At 43.1% G+C, this 20,298-nt stretch overlaps 1 protein-coding gene across 1 annotated transcript in view; it reads left to right on the top strand.

Annotated features, from left to right (window-relative positions):
• KDM2B (lysine demethylase 2B) overlaps positions 1-20,298 on the top strand; it is a 327,868-nt gene that overhangs the window by 107,953 nt on the left and 199,617 nt on the right. The window contains exon 7 of the mRNA XM_069755447.1: positions 17,668-17,761. Within this exon, the coding sequence (XP_069611548.1) occupies positions 17,668-17,761 (94 nt within the window). The remainder of the gene's footprint in view (positions 1-17,667; positions 17,762-20,298) is intronic.

The raw sequence follows: 20,298 nt of genomic DNA, 5'->3' as shown, positions 1-20,298 counted from the left end.
GGCGGTATAGGGAAGCTTCCCGCAGGGAGGGGGCTCCCTGCGGGCTTCCCTGAGCCCCCCGCAGCAACGCGATGTGATCGTGTTGCTGCGAGGGTCTCACCTCCCTCCCTGCTTCCTCCAGCCCCGGATCCAAGATGGCCGCGGATCCGGGTCCTGCAGGGAGGGAGGTGGCTTCACAGAGCCTGCTCAGAGCAGGCACTGTGAAGGCTGCAACGCTGCATGTCAGATCGGTGATCTGACAGAGTGCTGTGCACTCTGTCAGATCACTGATCTGTGATGTCCCCCCCCTGGGACAATGTAAAAAAGTAAAAAAAAATTTTTCAAAATGTGTAAAAAAAAATAAAATAAAAAAATATATTCCTAAATAATGAAAAAAAAAAAAAATATTATTCCCCTAAATACATTTCTTTATCTAAATAAAAAAAAACAAACAATAAAAGTACACATATTTAGTATCGCCGCGTCCGTAACGGCCCGACCTATAAAACTGGCCCACTAGTTAACCCCTTCAGTAAACACCGTAAGAAAAGAAAAAAAGAGGCAAAAAACAACGCTTTATTATCATACCGCCGAACAAAAAGTGGAATAACACGCGATCAAAAAGACAGATATAAATAACCATGATACCGCTGAAAGCGTCATCTTGTCCCGCAAAAAACGAGCCGCCATACAGCATCATCAGCAAAAAAATAAAAAAGTTATAGTCCTGAGAATAAAGTGATGCAAAAATAATTATTTTTTCTATAAAATAGTTTTTATCGTATAAAAGCGCCAAAACATAAAAAAATGATATAAATGAGGTGTCGCTGTAATCGTACTGACCCGAAGAATAAAACTGCTTTATCAATTTTACCAAACGCGGAACGGTATAAACGCCTCCCCCAAAAGAAATTCATGAATAGCTGGTTTTTGGTAATTCTGCCTCGCAAAAATCGGAATAAAAAGCGATCAAAAAATGTAACGTGCCCGAAAATGTTACCAATAAAAACGTCAACTCGTCCCGCAAAAAACAAGACCTCACATGACTCTGTGAACCAAAATATGGAAAAATTATAGCTCTCAAAATGTGGTAACGCAAAAAATATTTTTTGCAATAAAAAGCGTCTTTCAGTGTTTGACGGCTGCCAATCATAAAAATCCGCTAAAAAACCCGCTATAAAAGAAAATCAAATACCCCTTCATCACCCCCTTAACCCCTTCCCGACCTTTGACGCCACGTAGGCGTCATGAAAGTCGGTGCCATTCCGACCCATGACGCCTATGCGGCGTCATGGAAAGATCGCGTCCCTGCAGATCGGGTGAAAGGGTTAACTCCCATTTCACCCGATCTGCAGGGACAGGGGGAGTGGTAGTTTAGCCCAGGGGGGGTGGCTTCACCCCCTCGTGGCTACGATTGCTCTGATTGGCTGTTGAAAGTGAAACTGCCAATCAGAGCGATTTGTAATATTTCACCCATTATAACGGGTGAAATATTACAATCCAGCCATGGCCGATGCTGAAATATCATCGGCCATGGCTGGAAATACTAGTGTGCCCCCACCCCACCCCTCCGATCGCCCCCCCAGCCCTCCGATCTGGCCGGTACACTGCTCCGGCTCCCCTCCGTCCAGTGCTCCGCTCCTCCCCGTGCTCTTGTCCGCTCCCCCCGTGCTCTTGTCCGCTCCCCCCGTGCTCCAATCACCCCCCCGTGCTCCAATCACCCCCCCTGCACTCCGATCCACCCCCCCCGGTGCTCCGTTCCACCCCCCCGTGCTCTATTCCAGCCCCCCCGTGCTCCGTTCCACGCCCCCCGTGCTCCGTTCCACCCCTCCCGCACTCCGATTCCCCCCCCCCGTGCTCCGATCCCCCCCCCCGTGGTCCCCCCCCACCCCATCATACTTACCGATCCAGCCGGGGTCCCGTCCGTCTTCTCCCTGGGCGCCGCCATCTTCCAAAATGGCGGGCGCATGCGCAGTGCGCCCGCCGAATCTGCCGGCCGGCAGATTCGTTCCAAAGTGCATTTTGATCACTGAGATATAATCTATCTCAGTGATCAAAATAAAAAAAATAATAAATGACCCTCCCCCTTTGTCACCCCCATAGGTAGGGACAATAAAAAAATAAAGAAATTTTTTTTTTTCCACTAATGTTAGAATAGGGTTAGGGTTAGGGCTAGGGTTAGGGCTAGGGGTAGGGGTAGGGTTAGGGCTAGGGTTAGGGTTTCGGTATGTCCACACGTATTCTGGTCCTCTGCGGATTTTTCCGCTGCGGATTTGATAAATCCGCAGTGCTAAACCGCTGCGGATTTATGGCGGATTCACCACGGTTTTTCTGCGCATTTCACTGCGGTTTTACAACTGCGATTTTCTATTTGAGCAGTTGTAAAACCGCTGCGGAATCCGCACAAAGAAGTGACATGCTGCGGAATGTAAACCGCTGCGTTTCCGTGCAGTTTTTCCGCAGCATGGGCACAGCGATTTTTGTTTCCCGTAGGTTTACATTGAACTGTAAACTCATGGGAAACTGCTGCGGATCCGCAGCGTTTTCCGCAGTGTGTGCACATACCTTTAGAATTAGGCTATGTGCACACGGTGCGGATTTGGCTGCGGATTCGCAGCAGTGTTCCATCAGGTTTACAGTACCATGTAAACATATGGAAACCAAATCCGCTGTGCCCATGGTGCAGAAAATACCACGCGGAAACGCTGCGTTGTATTTTCCGCAGCATGTCAATTCTTTGTGCGGATTCCGCAGCGTTTTACACCTGTTCCTCAATAGAAATCCACGGAAAATCCGCAGGTAAAACGCAGTGCCTTTTACCCGCGGATTTTTCAAAAATGGTGCGAAAATATCTCACACGAATCCGCAACGTGGGCACATAGCCTTAGGGTTAGGGTTGGAATTAGGGTTGTGGTTATGGTTAGGGGTGTGTTGGGGTTAGGGTTGTGGTTAGGGGTGTGTTGCGGTTAGGGTTGTGTTTAGGGTTATGGCTACAGTTGGGATTAGGGTTAGGGGTGTGGGGGGGTTAGTGTTGGAGGTAGAATTGAGGGGTTACCACTGTTTAGGCACATCAGGGGTCTCCAAACGCAACATGGCGCCACCATTGATTCCAGCCAATCTCGTATTCAAAAAGTCAAATGGTGCTCCCTCACTTCCGAGCCCTGACGTGTGCCCAAACAGTGGTTTACCCCCACATATGGGGTACCAGCATACTCAGGACAAACTGCGCAACAAGTACTGGGGTCCAATTTCTCCTGTTACCCTTGTGAATCAAAAAAAATGCTTGCTAAAACATAATTTTTGAGGAAAGAAAAATGATTTTTTATTTTCACGGCTCTGCGTTGTAAACGTCTGTGAAGCACTTGGGGGTTCAAAGTGCTCACCACATATCTAGATAAGTTCCTTGGGGGGTCTAATTTCTAAAATGGGGTCACTTGTGGGGGTTTCTACTGTTTAGGCACACCAGGGGCTCTGCAAACGCAACGTGACACCCGCAGACCATTCCATCAAAGTCTGCATTTCAAAAGTCACTACTTCCCTTCTGAGCCCCGACGTGTGCCCAAACAGTGGTTTACCCCCACACATGGGGTATCAGTGTACTCAGGAGAAACTGGACAACAACTTTTGGGGTCCAATTTCTACTGTAACCCTTGGGAAAATAAAAAATTCTGGGCTAAATAATTATTTTTGAGGAAAGAAAACGTATTTATTATTTTCACGGCTCTGCATTATAAACTTCTATGAAGCGCTTGGGGGTTCAAAGTGCTCACCACACATCTAGATAAGTTCCTTTCGGGGTCTAGTTTCCAAAATGCGGTCACTTGTGGGGGGTTTCTACTGGTAAGCCACATCAGGGGCTCTGCAAACGCAACGTGACGCCCACAGAGCATTCCATCAAAGTCTGCATTTCAAAACGTCACTACTTCACTTCCAAGCCTCGGCATGTGCCCAAACAGTGGTTTACCCCCACATATGGGGTATCAGCGTACTCAGGAGAAACTGGACAACAACTTTTGGGGTCCAGTTTCTTCTGTAACCCTTGGGAAAATAAAAAATTCTGGGCTAAATAATTATTTTTGAGGAAAGAAAACGTATTTATTATTTTCACGGCTCTGCGTTATAAACTTCTGTGAAGCACTTGGGGGTTCAAAGTCCTCACCACACATCTAGATTAGTTCCTTTGGGGGTCTAGTTTCCAAAATGGTGTCATTTCTGGGGGATCTCCAATGTTTAGGCACACAGGGGCTCTCCAAACGTGACATGGTGTCCGCTAATGATTGGAGCTAATTTTCCATTTAAAAAGCCAAATGGCGTGCCATCCCTTCCGAGCCCTGCCGTGCGCCCAAACAGTGGTTTACCCCCACATATTGGGTATCTGCGTACTCAGGACAAACAGGACAACAATATTTGGGGTCCAATTTCTCCTATTATCCTTGGCAAAATAGGAAATTCCAGGCTAAAAAATCATTTTTGAGGAAAGAAAAATTATTTTTTATTTTCATGGCTCTGCGTTATAAACTTCTGTGAAGCACCTGGGGGTTTAAAGTGCTCAATATGCATCTAGATAAGTTCCTTGGGGGGTCTAGTTTCCAAAATGGGGTCACTTGTGGGGGAGCTCCAATGTTTAGGCACACAGGGGCTCTCCAAACGCGACATGGTGTCCGCTAACAATTGGAGCTAATTTTCCATTCAAAAAGTCAAATGGCGCGCCTTCCCTTCCGAGCCCTGCCGAGTGCCCAAACAGTGGTTTACCCCCACATATGAGGTATCGACGTACTCGGGAGAAATTGCCCAACAAATTTTATGATCCATTTTACCCTACTGCCCATGTGAAAATGAAAAAATTGAGGCGAAAAGAATTTTTTTGTGAAAAAAAAGTACTTTTTCATTTTTACAGATCAATTTGTGAAGCACCTGAGGGTTTAAAGTGCTCACTAGGCATCTAAATAAGTTCCTTGGGGGGTCTAGTTTCCAAAATGGGGTCACTTGTGGGGGAGCGCCAATGTTTAGGCACACAGGAGCTCTCCAAACGCGACATGGTGTCCGCTAACGATGGAAATAATTTTTCATTCAAAAAGTCAAATGGCGCTCCTTCCCTTCCGAGCCTTACCATGTGCCCAAACAGTGGTTTACCCCCACATGTGAGGTATTGGTGTACTCAGGAGAAATTGCCCAACACATTTTAGGATCCATTTTATCCTGTTGCCCATGTGAAAATGAAAAAATTGAGGCTAAAAGAATTTTTTTGTGAAAAAAAAGTACTTTTTCATTTTTACGGATTAATTTGTGAAGCACCTGGGGGTTCAAAGTGCTCACTATGCATCTAGATAAGTTCCTTGGGGCGTCTAGTTTCCAAAATGGGGTCACTTGTGGGGGAGCTCCAATTTTTAGGCACACGGGGGCTCTCCAAACGTGACATGGTGTCCGCTAAAGAGTGGAGCCAATTTTTGATTCAAAAAGTCAAATGGCGCTCCTTCCCTTCCAAGCCCTGCCGTGCGCCCAAACAGTGGTTTACCCCCACATATGAGGTATCAGCGTACTCAGGACAAATTGGACAACAACTTTCGTGGTTCAGTTTCTCCTTTTACCATTGGGAAAATAAAAAAATTGTTGCTAAAAGATAATTTTTGTGACTAAAAAGTTAAATGTTCATTTTTTCCTTCCATGTTGCTTCTGCTGCTGTGAAGCACCTGAAGGGTTAATAAACTTCTTGAATGTGGTTTTGAGTACCTTGAGGGGTGCAGTTTTTAGAATGGTGTCACTTTTGGGTATTTTCAGCCATATAGACCCCTCAAGCTGACTTCAAATGTGAGGTGGTCCCTAAAAAAAATGGTTTTGTAAATTTCGTTGTAAAAATGACATATCGCTGGTCAAATTTTAACCCTTATAACTTCCTAACAAAAAAAAATTTTGTTTCCAAAATTGTGCTGATGTAAAGTAAACATGTGGGAAATGTTATTTATTAACTATTTTGTGTCACATATCTCTCTGGTTTAACAGAATAAAAATTCAAAATGTGAAAATTGCGAAATTTTCAAAATTTTCGCCAAATTTCCGTTTTTATCACAAATAAACGCAGAATTTATTGACCTAAATTTACCACTAACATGAAGCCCAATATGTCACGAAAAAACAATCTCAGAACCGCTAGGATCCGTTGAAGCGTTCCTGAGTTATTACCTCATAAAGGGACACTGGTCAGAATTGCAAAAAACGGCAAGGTCTTTAAGGTCAAAATAGGCTGGGTCATGAAGGGGTTAATTAGGGAAAAATTAAAAAAATGTATTTATTTCCATTTTTCCATTAGGGCTAGGGCTAGGGTTAGGGCTAGGGTTAGGGTTTGGGCTAGGGCTAGGGTTAGGGCTAGGGTTAAGGCTACAGTTAGGGTTGGGGCTAAAGTTAGGGTTAGGGCTATGGTTAGGGCTAGGGTTAGGGCTACAGTTTGGGTTGGGGCTAGGGTTAAGGCTACAGTTAGGGTTGGGGCTAAAGTTATGGTTAGGGTTTAGATTACATTTACAGTTGGGAATAGGGTTGGGATTAGGGTTAGGGGTGTGTCTGGGTTAGAGGTGTGGTTAGGGTTACTGTTGGGATTAGGGTTAGGGATGTGTTTGGATTAGGGTTTCAGTTATACTTGGGGGGTTTCCACTGTTTGGGCACATCAGGGGCTCTCCAAACGCGACATGGCGTCCGATCTCAATTCCAGCCAATTCTGCGTTGAAAAAGTAAAACAGTGCTTCTTCCCTTCCGAGCTCTCCCGTGTGCCCAAACAGGGGTTTACCCCAACATATGGGGTATCAGCGTACTCAGGACAAATTGGACAACCCCTTTTGGGGTCCAATTTCTCCTGTTACCCTTGGGAAAATACAAAACTGGAGGCTAAAAAATAATTTTTGGGGGAAAGATTTTTTTTTTTCAATTTTCACGGCTCTGCGTTACAAACTGTAGTGAAACACTTGGGGGTTCAAAGCTCTCACAACACATCTAGATGAGTTCCTTAGGGGGTCTAGTTTCCAAAATGGTGTCACTTGTGGGGGGTTTCTACTGTTTCGGTACATTAGGGGCTCTGCAAATGCAATGTGACACCTGCAGACCATTCCATCTAAGCCTGCATTCCAAATGGAGCTCCTTCCCTTCCGAGCCCTCCCATGCGCCCAAACAGTGGTTCCCCCCCACATATGGGGTATCAGCGCACTCAGAACAAATTGGACAACAAATTTTGGGGTCCAATTTCTCCTGTTACCCTCGGGAAAATAAAAAACTGAGGGCTAAAAAATAATTTTTGTGGGAAAAAATTTTTGTTTTATTTTTACGGCTCTCCATTATAAACTTCTGTGAAGCCCTTGGTGGGTCAAAGTGCTCACCACACATGTAGATAAGTTCCTTAGGGGGTCTACTTTCCAAAATGGTGTCAATTGTGGGGGTTTTCTACTGTTTAGGTACATTAGGGGCTCTGCAAACGCAATGTGACACCTGCAGACCATTCCATCTAAGTCTGCATTCAAATGGCACTCCTTCCCTTCCGAACCCTCCCATGCGCCCAAACAGTGGTTCCCCCCACATATGGTGTATCATCGCACTCAGGACAAATTGGGCAACAAATTTTGGGGTCCACTTTCTCCTGTTACCCTCGGGAAAATACAAAACTGGGGGCTAAAAAAATTATTTTTGTGGGAAAAATTTTTTGTTTTATTTTTACGGCTCTGCATTATAAACTTCTGTGAAGCACTTGGTGGGTCAAAGTGCTCACCACACCTCTAGATAAGTTCCTTAGGGGGTCTACTTTCCAAAATGGTGTCACTTGTGGGGGGTTTCAATGTTTAGGCACATCAGTGGCTCTCCAAACGCAACATGGCGTCCCATCTCAATTCCTGTCAATTTTGCATTGAAAAGTCAAACGGCGCTCCTTCCCTTCCGAGCTCTCCCATCCGCCCAAACAGTGGTTTACCCCCACATGTGGGGTATTGTCGTGCTCAGGACAAATTGTACAACAATGTTTGGGGTCTATTTTCTCCTGTTACCCTTGGTAAAATAAAACAAATTGGAGCTGAATTAAATTTTTTATGAAAAAAAGTTAAATGTTCATTTTTATTTAAACATTCAAAAAATTCCTGTGAAGCACCAGAAGGGTTAATAAACTTCTTGAATATGGTTTTGAGCATCTTGAGGGGTGTAGTTTTTAGAATGGTGTCACACTTGGGTATTTTCTATCATATAGACCCCTCAAAATGACTTCAACTAAGATGTGGTCCCTAAAAAAAAAATGGTGTTGTAGAAATGAGAAATTACTGGTCAACTTTTAACCCTTATAACTCCCTAACAAAAAAAAATTTTGGTTCCAAAATTGTGCTGATGTAAAGTAGATATGTGGGAAATGTTACTTATTAAGTATTTTGTGTGACATATCTCTGTGATTTAATTGCATAAAAATTCAAAGTTGGAAAATTGCGAAATTTTCATAATTTTCGCCAAATTTCCGTTTTTTTCACAAATAAACGCAGGTACTATCAAAGAATTTTTACCGCTATCATGAAGTACAATATGTCACGAGAAAACAATGTCAGAATCACTGGGATCCGTTGAAGCGTTCCAGAGTTATAACCTCACAAAAGGACAGTGGTCAGAATTGTAAAAATTGGCCCGGTCATTAACGTGCAAACCACCCTTGGGGGTAAAGGGGTTAAACCTGACTGGGCACACCTGTGAAGTGAAAACCATTCCCGGTGACTACCTCTTGAAGCTCATCTAGAGAATGCCAAGAGTGTGCAAAGCAGTCATCAAAGCAAAAGGTGGCTACTTTGAAGAACCTAGACTATAAGACATAATTTCAGTTGTTTCACACTTTTTTGTTAAGTATATAATTAATCTTGTGTTAATTCATAGTTTTGATGCCTTCAGTGTGAATGTACAATTTTCATTGTCCTGAAAATGCAGAAAAATCTTAAAATGAGGTGTGTCCAAACTTTTGGTCTGTACTGTACATCTAAGATTTACGAATTTAGTACCGTCCTGGGACCTCAATGTGGTCTTGAAGGGGCTTACACTACCACCTTTTGAGCCCTTGTCATTCATAGAGATAGACAGACTCTCCTGGAAAACTGCCTTACTGGTACAAATAACTACAGTTAGGAGAGTGGGTCAATTACAAGCTCTCTTGATCAACGAACCCTACATGAAGATCTTACTTCTGCGATTGGATCCATCATTTCTTTCCAAAGTGGTCTCAGAGTTTCACAAAGTCTCTGGAGATAATTTTTCTGTCCTTCTATCAAGAGTCAGGAAATGGGGAAGAACAATTCCACACTTTGGTCATTCGGAGAACAGTGCTCCATCATCTTCAGGTGACGGAAAAAACTATGAAGGACCAAAACCGAGGGCTGGGTTCCCATTGCGTTCTGGGACCGCGTTAAACGGACAGCGTTGCACGGCGAAATTAACGCCGTGCAACGCGGCCGTTAACGCGCCCATTCACGCTAATGGGAATGCGCTACACTAGCGCGTGCCATGTTCGGCACGCGCTAGCGACGCGCCGGAGATTCCTGGCGCGCCGCGGACGCTGCTTGCAGCGTCCGAGACGCGCCCGCGGTCCGTTCACCGCTCTCACAGATCGGGGATCTGCGAGAGCGGGGTCGTTACCGCGACCCCGAACGCGGCCCCATAAAAAACATTGCGTTAGCGCAATCCGCTAGCGCTAAACGGATTGCACTAACGCAATGTGACCCTAGCCTATTTGTTCACCTTCGAGGACAGAATAAGGGGAAGAAGACTTCCAGACCCACGATCGCCAATTGAATCAAGAGAGCAATCTCGGAGGCATATCACGTCCAAGGCCTTCCACCTCCAGAGAAATTTACGGCTCACTCTACCAGAGCATCTTCTGTCTCCTGGGCCGAGAAAGCCAGTGCTTCCATCGAGCAGATATGCAGAGCTGCTACCTGGTCCTTGGTCCATATGTTCTCCAAGCATTACAGGCTAGACCTGATGGCGGAAGAGGACTTAGCCTTCGGGAGAAAAGTCCTCTGAGCTATAGTCCCTCTCTAAACATGACTCTTGGGTACTTCTCCGGTGTGCTGTCATTTGGGATTACTAGAGAAAATAAAATTAGACTTACCGGTAATTCGGTTTCTAGTTACCCACCATGACGGTATGGATAAATCCCTCCCTTTTCATTCATTTTTTGTTTTTCTCCGACAAAGCGAATAAAATATCATTTGAAGCATTCCTTCTCCTGTGGTCCTTTATAATAACACTGAGGGGGAGTATGTTGAGGGGTTATTTTAACCTCTTTGATATTTCCTGTCCCTATTAGGATAGGGGTAACATCCTCCAGTGTTCTGTCATGGTGTGTTACTAGAAACCGAATTACAGGTAAGTCTAGTTCTAGTTTTTTCTTTTTAAGGTTCTTACAGTTGAAGTGTACCAACGATAAAAATTACAGACCTCTCCATTATTTGTAGGAGGGAAAACTTGCAAAATCCGCAGTGTACTAAATACTTATTTTCCCCAGTGTATCATTAGGTCACACTATCTGCAATATCTGATGGGGGCAGCTGTGCCCCTTTTTCCTGGATAATGACTAATACACAAGAAACAGAGCATAGCCACTCCCCCTTTCCATAAAAGCCAATGGTCCTGATTCATTGGCGATTTGTCAATATCTGGAGAGAGATTTTTGGTGTAGGGAACGTCACAGCTCATCATGAGTAAGGGTACCGTCACACAGTGGCATTTTGATCGCTACGACGGCACGATCCGTGACGCTCCAGCATCGTAACAATATCGCTCCAGCGTCGTAGACTGCTGTCACACTTTGCAATGTACGACGCTGGAGCGATAATTTCATGACGTATGTGCGATGTAGAAGCCGTTGGTTACTATGCGCACATCGTATACAATATCGTGCACACCTTTGTTACACCATGCGATCATGCCGCCACAGTGGGACACTAGACGACGACGAAAGTTTCAAACGATCTGCTACGACGTACGATTCTCAGCGGGGTCCCTGATCGCAGGAGCGTGTCAGACACAGCGAGATCGCTGGAACGTCACGGATATATCGCTGGAACGTCACAAATCGTGCCGTCGTAGCGATCAAAATGCCACTGTGTGACGGTACCCCAAGACTCGCTGTTGTTGCATGACCCTGCTGCGCCCTTGTTTGCTCTAGTTTGATGGAGCTAGGAGAAACTGGAGTGAAAACCCCCAAAAAGTCACAAGTTTATGAAAAGTAGCATAAAAGCTTTGTTGAATTGATGTGTAGGGGTTCACGCTCTCGGGCAGCCGCTTGGAACACAAAGCCACAGGGTTTTTAATTCATAAACAGAATAATGTATATTTCCACTGCTTGCACATTAGCAAAAATAAAACCATAAACTTAAAATCCTTAGCCATGTCACTGACTAAACAATATAGACCCTGGTTACTTCCGACACTGCTGAGCTAGTCCCAGTTCAGTCACACAATGGTGGCTATAATCCATGGCAACCAGTGATACTTGAAATTTGGTGCAGTCTGTCTGTGCAGTGTCTTCTTAGAGCGACTCTGGTTTCTCTCTCCAGCTACAACACAACCCACTCTGCTCCGATTCCCCCAGCTTTCTGACCAGTGTACAGAAGGCCTGGTTCTAATCATGGCTATCCAAGTGCACCTAATCATGACATGTAGTGCTAGAATTTAACACTCTGGATGTCCTACATGGTCCAATTAGTTGTGTTCTGACAGAGTTTTCACATCCTTGCACATTCCTCTAAAAGGAAATCCTGTATAAAGCATATACAAAAACATTGCCGCTTTTGATATGCTAATAAGGTAGAACTAGTCCGGAGGAGTGTCTGTGTGTGAGACTTATCTCCCAAATATTCCACAATTAACTGTGAGTGGTATTGAAAAGTGGAAGCGTTTAGGAACACACAGCAAATCGGCCACAAAGTGGCAGACCACGTGAGATTACAGAGCGGAGTCGCTGAGGCACATACCGTAGTTTATAAAAGTCACCACCATTCTGCTGACTCAATAACTGCAGCTCTCCAAACCTTTGCCATTATCTTAAGCACGAAAAACTGCATCGGGAGCTTCTTTATGTAAACCTTGTATCACCAAGAACAATTCACCACGTCATCCAACAGTTGGCAAAGGAAGCTGCCGCTGAACTCTGGAGTTGTGGAAATGTTGAATCCTGTTTATTTGGCAAACTGATGGACAAGTCTGGGTTTAGCGACTATCAGGACAACGCGATCTGCGTGACTGCACTCCGCCGATTAAGTTTGGTGAAGGAGGGATAATGCTATGGGCCTTTTTTTAGGTGTTCACCTATTCACCATCACACCAGTGAAGAGAAATTTTAATGCTTTAGCATACCAAGACATTTGGGGAAGTTGTAGTTTCCACCATTGTGGGGACAGTTTGGAGAAGATCATTTTAGGTTCCAGAATGAACAGTGCACAAGCCCCGGTCCATAAAGACATGATTTGGGTGAGTTTGATGTGGAAGAACTTGACTGACGTCAGACCAATTGAACTTCTTGGGATGAACTAGATAGGAAATTAAGAGTCAGGCCCTCTCATCCAAGATATGTCAGACCTCACAAATGCTCTTCTGGATGAATGGGAAAACCCCCCACAAAATCTTGTAGAAAGCCTTTTTAGAAGAGTTGAAGATGTTTTAGTTGCCAAGGGGAAACCAGCATCATATTGATGCCTATGTATATAGAATGGGATGTCCTAAAGGGTTCTGTAGGTTTCTCAATGCTTTTGTTCATACAGTATGTTATGTGCCTGTTCTGTCTACCTGCATACAAATGTTTAGTCCTTTAGTTACTTTCTTAGAAGATGACCTATCAGATCAAGGGTAGTATGATTTTAATGACATTTTTGTAATTAGGATAGTTTCCTGTTTGGAGTCCTTGGTGTGTTGTACTACACTGTGTATTTTATACCTGTGTTATGCAAGGCGTGAGGAGTGAAGATACACATACTGTATTAGCGTGTAATATAGTCGTGCTGACAGCATTGCGTATCATTTCATCAACCCCAGTTCTGAATGTGGTTGCTAGGCAGCTGGCGCTGATGTACTGAAGGTGTCTATGATTTGCGCCAGCCTCTTGTTTCCAGAGACCTTGCACGCTGTCTGCATTTTGCTGACATCTTTTAGCTCTGTGAGTATGGGGAGGGGGTGAAGCCACAGCTAAGTGGATTCTTTCCAAGGCATTTGTGACCAATGGTTCATTGTGCTGCAGAGAGGTAATGCAGGAACTGAAGGGCTAATCCTTACGGTGTTAATTCAGTGGTTTGTGTGTGGTGGAGTGGTATATAAGTATGCCGCTTCTCTTAGTTTCTAGATAATTGAGTTGTGGATGAAGCCATACAGAAATCTTTTCAGCTTTGCATGAGAAATAAAGAATTTGTTTTAGCTGCTTCTTTGTTTGGAAACATTCAGGCTTAAGAAATGAGTTTTTCCTTTTCCTGTCACACAGCAAGTGATTTTCCACAGATAGTAATGGAATGTGTGATATTAGCTCTTTAATTTTTGCATTAGGATGATACAAAATTTGTAGTTATTCGCCTTCAGTTTGTCCGATTTATGCCTGAGTAATTGCACCAGGGCATACAAAGCAAATGCGCCTCTAGTCTGGCTATAATGCCTGTTATGGCACTATTTTGTTTTCCTTCTGTATTGAATAGACTGGCGATAATTTTACGATCCGGTCATGTGATGATTTGTTTCTTTTTATAGAGTTTTACAGTGCACACGAAGAATCTGTCAAGCACTGTCTTGTGGAGTTGTAACACGCCAGATGGCATAAAAGAACTAAAGTTGTTAGAAATGGGCAAATATTTTTATATCCATATCGCAGATGAACTGTCAAAATTAAATGCATTTTCCCAATATAAAGATTGAAGGCTTTGGGATAAAATATGTTTTCTATTTATTTAGCGCCAACTTATTTTACAGCGCTGCACAGAGATGGTAATCACTCAGAGTTTCTTGTCCCCATTGGTGCTTACGATCTGAATTCCTAATTAACCTATCCAGAGTATTTTGGATATGCCAGAAATATCTTTTCCCCAATAATCTGAGAAAATATGTGCCGTATCCTCATTCCTGGAGTACCACGGAGCCTATATGCACATCAGATTTCATACTAGATATCATATTACACACACCATGCTTCTGCCAGGTGCATATTCTATGGGAAAACCATTCACATGTAGTCAAACCTAAACTTTGAAGTTTATCTGGATAATGGCCACAAACCAGGGGATGTGATAAAATAACTTCTACTAACCCTTTAAAACACCCTCACCACTCCTGTGCTTAAGCTCCAATGTTTCCGTTAATCTTTATTAACCGTTGCTGATGTTTCTACAACCCTCAGGTAACCACTGCTGCAAATCGTGGCCAGTGATTGACTGCTGCAGTCCAGTACAGGTAGCAGAAACGTTTTCATTGTTGGAATCAAACAAAAACCAGTTGGACTAGTGCAGCGGCTGGGACTTACCTGCTCAGCATAGGCTATTTTATCATGTCCCCTGCCATTAAATAAAAAACAATAAAAGGAAGCTTTGAAGTAATTTCCTTATATTTCTTAAGGGTCTGTTTTTCAAATTATCCTTTCAATTCAATTTTTTTATTTTTAATTGTTTTTTATTATTTGTTCTCGTGGCTTGAGTTTTGATGGTATTTAAATTCCTGTTAGCTTGTGTGTAAAATTAGTTACCAGTATAACGGGCTAGAACAGACAGCTACTGTGAACAAGAATTATGAATGATACATTTATACAGACATTGCATTTAGCTGAAGCTTCTCACAGACTTTCTGCCCTAATCCCCTCCATGCCCTCTTCACATAATACAGTACATACTGGGAACTCTCTGTTTACTTGCGTTGTGAATGAAAGTGGTAAGCAGAATTTAATTATAAGGGGCAACATCAACCATTAGCTGCTGGGCAGGAAGTGATGTGCGGGAACGTGTTGTCATTTTAACCACATCTACTGTACAACCCAGTCACCTGCAAAGATTTTTTTATTGCCTCTTGGGGGTAAAGAGGCAAAAAAGGATTTCCTGCTCATAAATTTTTTTTAGAATAAAATTACATTTTAAAACTACTTTTAATGTAGATCAGGGGTCCCCAACTCCAGTCCTCAAGGCCCACCAATATGTCATGTTTTCAGGATTTCCTTAGTCTTGCCCAGGTAATAATTGCATCACCTGTGCAATGCAAAGGAAATCCTGAAAATATGACCTGTTGGTGGGCCTTGAGGACTGGAGTTGGGGACCCCTGATGTAGATTCTATGCAGAATCTGACGTTGCTGTTCTTCTATACCCATTTTCTTTTTTAATTTTAGTAATCTACAATGCATTCAGTGCAAGTTATGAAGTTTCTCTTTGGGTTGGGCCAAAAAGTGGTGGTAGCTGCACAGACAAAGATGAAAAGAACCTGTGCTACAATTGGCCATCAAAATAGGCAGCGTTTTGGCTAAATGGCCTGCCGATCCATCTGACCCTGACCTTACTGGGAGAATTTAGAGTATTCAGTTATTTAAGGAACTCTCTCTAATGTGACATTTTATTTTTTGGTGTTAAAGACCTTTCACCAATTTTTTTTTATGTTGAACTGGACACAATGTAATAGTGGCTGCAGAGAGGAATAAAACTTTAATTTGTTTATTTTGCCTTGCCGTAGCGCACATATTGGCAAGTATTTGGCTCCTAATTTTCATTAAGTTCTAGTGGATGTTATTAGAGCGTTTTCAATGGGTATCAACAGCCAAAGGAAAGAACACGTCCCTACCATAGCCGAGAACAAGTTTCTCAGTTCATGAAATGTAATGTTAGACAACCCAGATCTAATCTCCTGCATGAGTCAGTTTGTGGTGAGGGGCAATGCAGCTGAGTTTAGCTGTGTCACATTTACAAACCCTTCTATCAGCTCTCCTCCTTTCATAGCACAGTCACATCTGATCTACTTCCCCTCTCCCCCCCCCCCCCCACTGTCTTGAACTGAGAGCTCATAACGTCCGTATACACTTATACCTGTTGTACTTAGCCAGAGCAGGCTGTTTTCATGTCTCAAAGAGTAGTACTCCCGAAAAGGCAGGTTATTCCTGTGTGAAACATACTGACAGCTTGAACTTCTCGCTGCAGAATGATTACAAATTACCTGTACATGCAAATATGAGTGATTATGACACCTCTTCGGACAGACAGTGTGGGGGAGGGGAGTATTGCAGAAGTGACAGTGCTAGCAAAGTATACTGTTGATAGTTTGTAATGTGACACAGCAAAACTCAGCTGCACTGCCCATCTCCTACACTGACTCATAGAGGTTAGGCCAGGAGATCAGGTGTTGTCTGTCATGCATCTCAGGAAAAAAAAAAAAGGCGGATTATCCAGCTTCAAAGCTGCTTTGAGAAAGAACCCCTGAAGTGTTTGAAACTCTTGATCATACTATGGATCCATGCACTTAAATTTTAATGATGTAACTGAATAAATTTTGGAATTTTAAGAAGCTGGAAAATTACCTTTTTTTTTTTCTCCTTTTAGTTGATTACGTGAGGACACCATTTTTCCTTGCTTCTGCACACCCGCAGAGCCGCCCAAATGAGCTGGTTACCACTCTGCCAACATTATACATCTCGCCCCCTACAAATCCTATTCTAAGTTATGGTGGTGATGCGTTCTTTCCTTTGAGTATTGCTGCCTCCCTGGCAAATATCATACAGGGAGAAAAAGAACAATATTTAAAAACATATCTGATAACAGCCACTTACTTACCAGAAATTAATTATTTAAGGACCGCAAACTTTGATCACTAATATCTCTGCAAGGAAGAGGGAAATTAGGTAAAAATAGAAACGTGTCCATTTCGACATAAAAAAGTTGAAAGGTGCTCTTTGAAGGGAATTTTTTAATAAGCTCAACCTTCCCAAACTAAATGTATGGCCATGCAGGTCTTTGGAAATGTAAATCCATATACACATTTTTATCTTGTTTTTGTTGCTGCATTCCAGATAACTTGGCATGTTAATTAATATGCAAATGAGGTAAGTGCACTGAGCATGACCGAACCTAATAGGGTTGTACCCATTCAGAAGTGTTTTTTTTCTATGAGTTCAGTTAGCAGCAACAAAAAACAAGCTGAACTTAACTCTCCCATCCTGTTGCGGAAAACAGTAATTTCAGCTGATCTTAGGGTCTCTGAGGTCTATGTCTGTGGAGCTCAGTTGTTTGCAGGTACGTCAATTTGACTTCAGGTCTGCAGTTAAGAACAGAAAAGTAAAAGAAAAGTAAAGAAAAGTTTGGTTATTTTTTTTTTTTACTACTTACGGAGCTTTCAGATTAAAAAAAGATTCTGAAAGGTAGCTACTAGTGATGAGCCAGCATGCTTGGATAAGGCGTTATCCGGCGGGGGTATCTGGTGTCACAACTCCATCGATCACACATTGATGACCTATCCAAAGGATAGGTTATCATTGTTAAAGTAGTGGACAACCCTTTAATTCTAGTTTCTCGGACATACAGCACCTGATAGAAAATTTAAAGATGTTGCTGTCTTTACATGTTAAAGACCTGCATGTCCATATATGCAGTTTGGTGGACTTGATCTTACTGTCAGATTCCCTTTTTAAAACCAAACAAAAACAATTGCATTTTGCTTGTGTAGCTTTAACGGAGCATATTTTACAGGTATTGTTTGATGAGCGTCAAGGGCTGTTTCACAGACTTTCATATTGATTTTGGAGGGACGTCTGTTTGGTACCATGTTTTACGCGGTGGAAAGGCAAGTCTATTATATATTTGTTGTCCTGTTTGTTAGTGCAAGTCATTAGTGATTAGAAATGTATGTATAAATAAAATTGAAACTTGGTTGTATCTTGCAATTACCACAACGGCTACAAACCAACATCAAGGAATATTTTCAATGTACACTTTGGTGTAAAAAAAGATTGGTGGTAGGAGAACCACTGCTTTGCTGTAGCCCTCTTCAATTAGTGGTAAATTCTGGTATCTACTGTGGAGTCTGCTGATTCAGTTACAGGTAAACATTTTTGTGGTGGTGTTAATCAAAGTAGAACACCATCACAATAACAATAAAGCAATAAACTGGGAGCAAATTTAGGGAAGCAAAGACTGAGGAACCGTTCCACAGATCAACTGGCAGCAGTAAACCACTGCCGATTGGTAACTATTTACTGATCGGTGGTTGCTTAATAGTCTTTTTATACAGGCAGACTGCGGTAAGCAATGCCAACTGAACGATCTGTAATAGATCACTCAGTGTGTATAGCCTGCAATATTTTTTGGCAGCACTTGTCCTGTTTACAATGGATGATGTGCTGCGGAGAACGGTTGTTTTTTTTTTTGTACTGCACAAAAGATAATTTCGCCAGATGAACAAGAGTTTTACTCCTTAATCAGCTGACCAGCAGCCTGTTTACACTAAAACACAACCATGAAACAAATATTCTTAAGAATGCTCGTTCATGATAATCTTTCAGTGTAAATGCATTTTAAAGGACCTTTCACCATTTTTTATGTTGATCTGAACATATTATGTAATAGGTGCTACAGAGCAAAATACATTTTTTTAAAACATTTTTTTTTTTTACCTTTCCATTGAGGAGATATTAGCAATGAAGTGAAGCTGGGCATTGCTAGAGAGATTCCACTGAATGTGTGTCCTTTCTGACGATGACCTATCAAAATAAACAAATAAAGTAGCACTCTGTAGCCCTATAGTATGCAAACATGAAATATGACATTTGAATTGCATTACTGCTCTAGAAAATGTGAAAAATTGAGAATACTTAGCGCATAAATTGGCCAATTCATGTGTACCCTGCAGCCACGATAAGGCGACTCTCGTTGCTGGGAACCTATCTAATGTGAATCCTCTCTTAGACTAAAGTCCACATTTTTATTTGTAGGTAGGATCCTGCTGTAATTAAAAGCGCCTGAGGGGTGGAGTGCTCCATGTATACAAATACATATGTAAACGGCAGCCTACATTTGTTGGCTATATATGTAGGAGGCTACCTGTTCACAACTTACTTCTGTTTGGAAGTGACTATCAGTCTTTTGATATTTGTATACATTGGCTGACTGAGCACTCCACCCCTCAGCCTCAGACATTTTTAATTACAATAGGATTTTAGTTTAAGAGAGGACTCACATTACATAGGTTCCCAGCAATGTGAATCGCCGTATCGTGTTGGCCTGGTGCATATGAATTGGCCAATTTATGCGCGAAGTATTCTCAATTTTTTATATTTTCAACTGCAGTAATTCAATTCAAATTTCATACTTCATGTTTCCAATTAAAATCTGGCAGCAATACATTAGGTAAAGAAGAACACCCCTCCAAAATAGTTTGGAGCTGGCTTAATGTGAGGTGTGTATTGACAAACAGTATACTACTCACCGCAGTGTGATGACATGTACAGCATGTCAAAATACACATTAGCATTGTCAAAGCAAGCGTAGTGCTGCCAACTTTTTCTGTACTGCGCTTCCGTCCCACACTGGTTGCTGGAGATGAAGGCTGTTAGTCACACTCAGATCTGCTGTGCTTCAGCGCAAGTCACCCACTATGCAGGGATGAGAGCAGACTGCCAATACATGTTTCACACAGAGCCTGTTCTAAGCTATTGTATGTTGTTCTTTCCCCAGTGTATTGCTCCTTGCTATTGATTGGGTAACATCATACAGGGGGAAGAAGTACACAGTGAAATCTTTCTGGTGATGCCCAGTTGGACTTTAAAAACAATTAAGTATTTATGTGCCAAATATTTTGATGGCTAATATCTCTGCAATGGAAAGCCGAAATAAAAATACATTGATTTTAACCCCTTTCTGACACTAGATGTACTATCCCGTCGAGGTGGGGTGGGCCCCTATGACCACCGACGGGATAGTACGTCATACGCGATCAACCGCGCTCCCGGGGGGAGCGCGGCCGATCGCGGCCGGGTGTCAGCTGCCTATCGCAGCTGATATCCGGCACTATGTGCCAGGAGTGGTCACGTACCGCTCCCGGCACATTAACCCCCGGCACACCGCGATCAAACATGATCGCGATGTGCCGGCGGTACAGGGAAGCATCGCACAGGGAAGGGGGCTCCCTGCGGGCTTTCCTGAGCCCCCCCGCAGCAACGCGATGTGATCATGTTGCTGCGAGGGTCTCCCTACCTCCCTCCCTGTAGCAGGCCCGGATCCAAGATGGCCGCGGCTTCCGGGTCCTGCAGGGAGGGAGGTGGCTTCACAGAGCCTGCTCAGAGCAGGCACTGTGAAGCCTGCAGTGCTCTGAGACAGATCGGT

This window comes from Ranitomeya imitator, chromosome 1 (assembly GCF_032444005.1).
Source record: "Ranitomeya imitator isolate aRanImi1 chromosome 1, aRanImi1.pri, whole genome shotgun sequence".
In the NCBI taxonomy this organism is placed as follows: Eukaryota; Metazoa; Chordata; class Amphibia; order Anura; family Dendrobatidae; genus Ranitomeya; species Ranitomeya imitator.
This window is presented reverse-complemented; position numbering and strand designations above follow the sequence as displayed.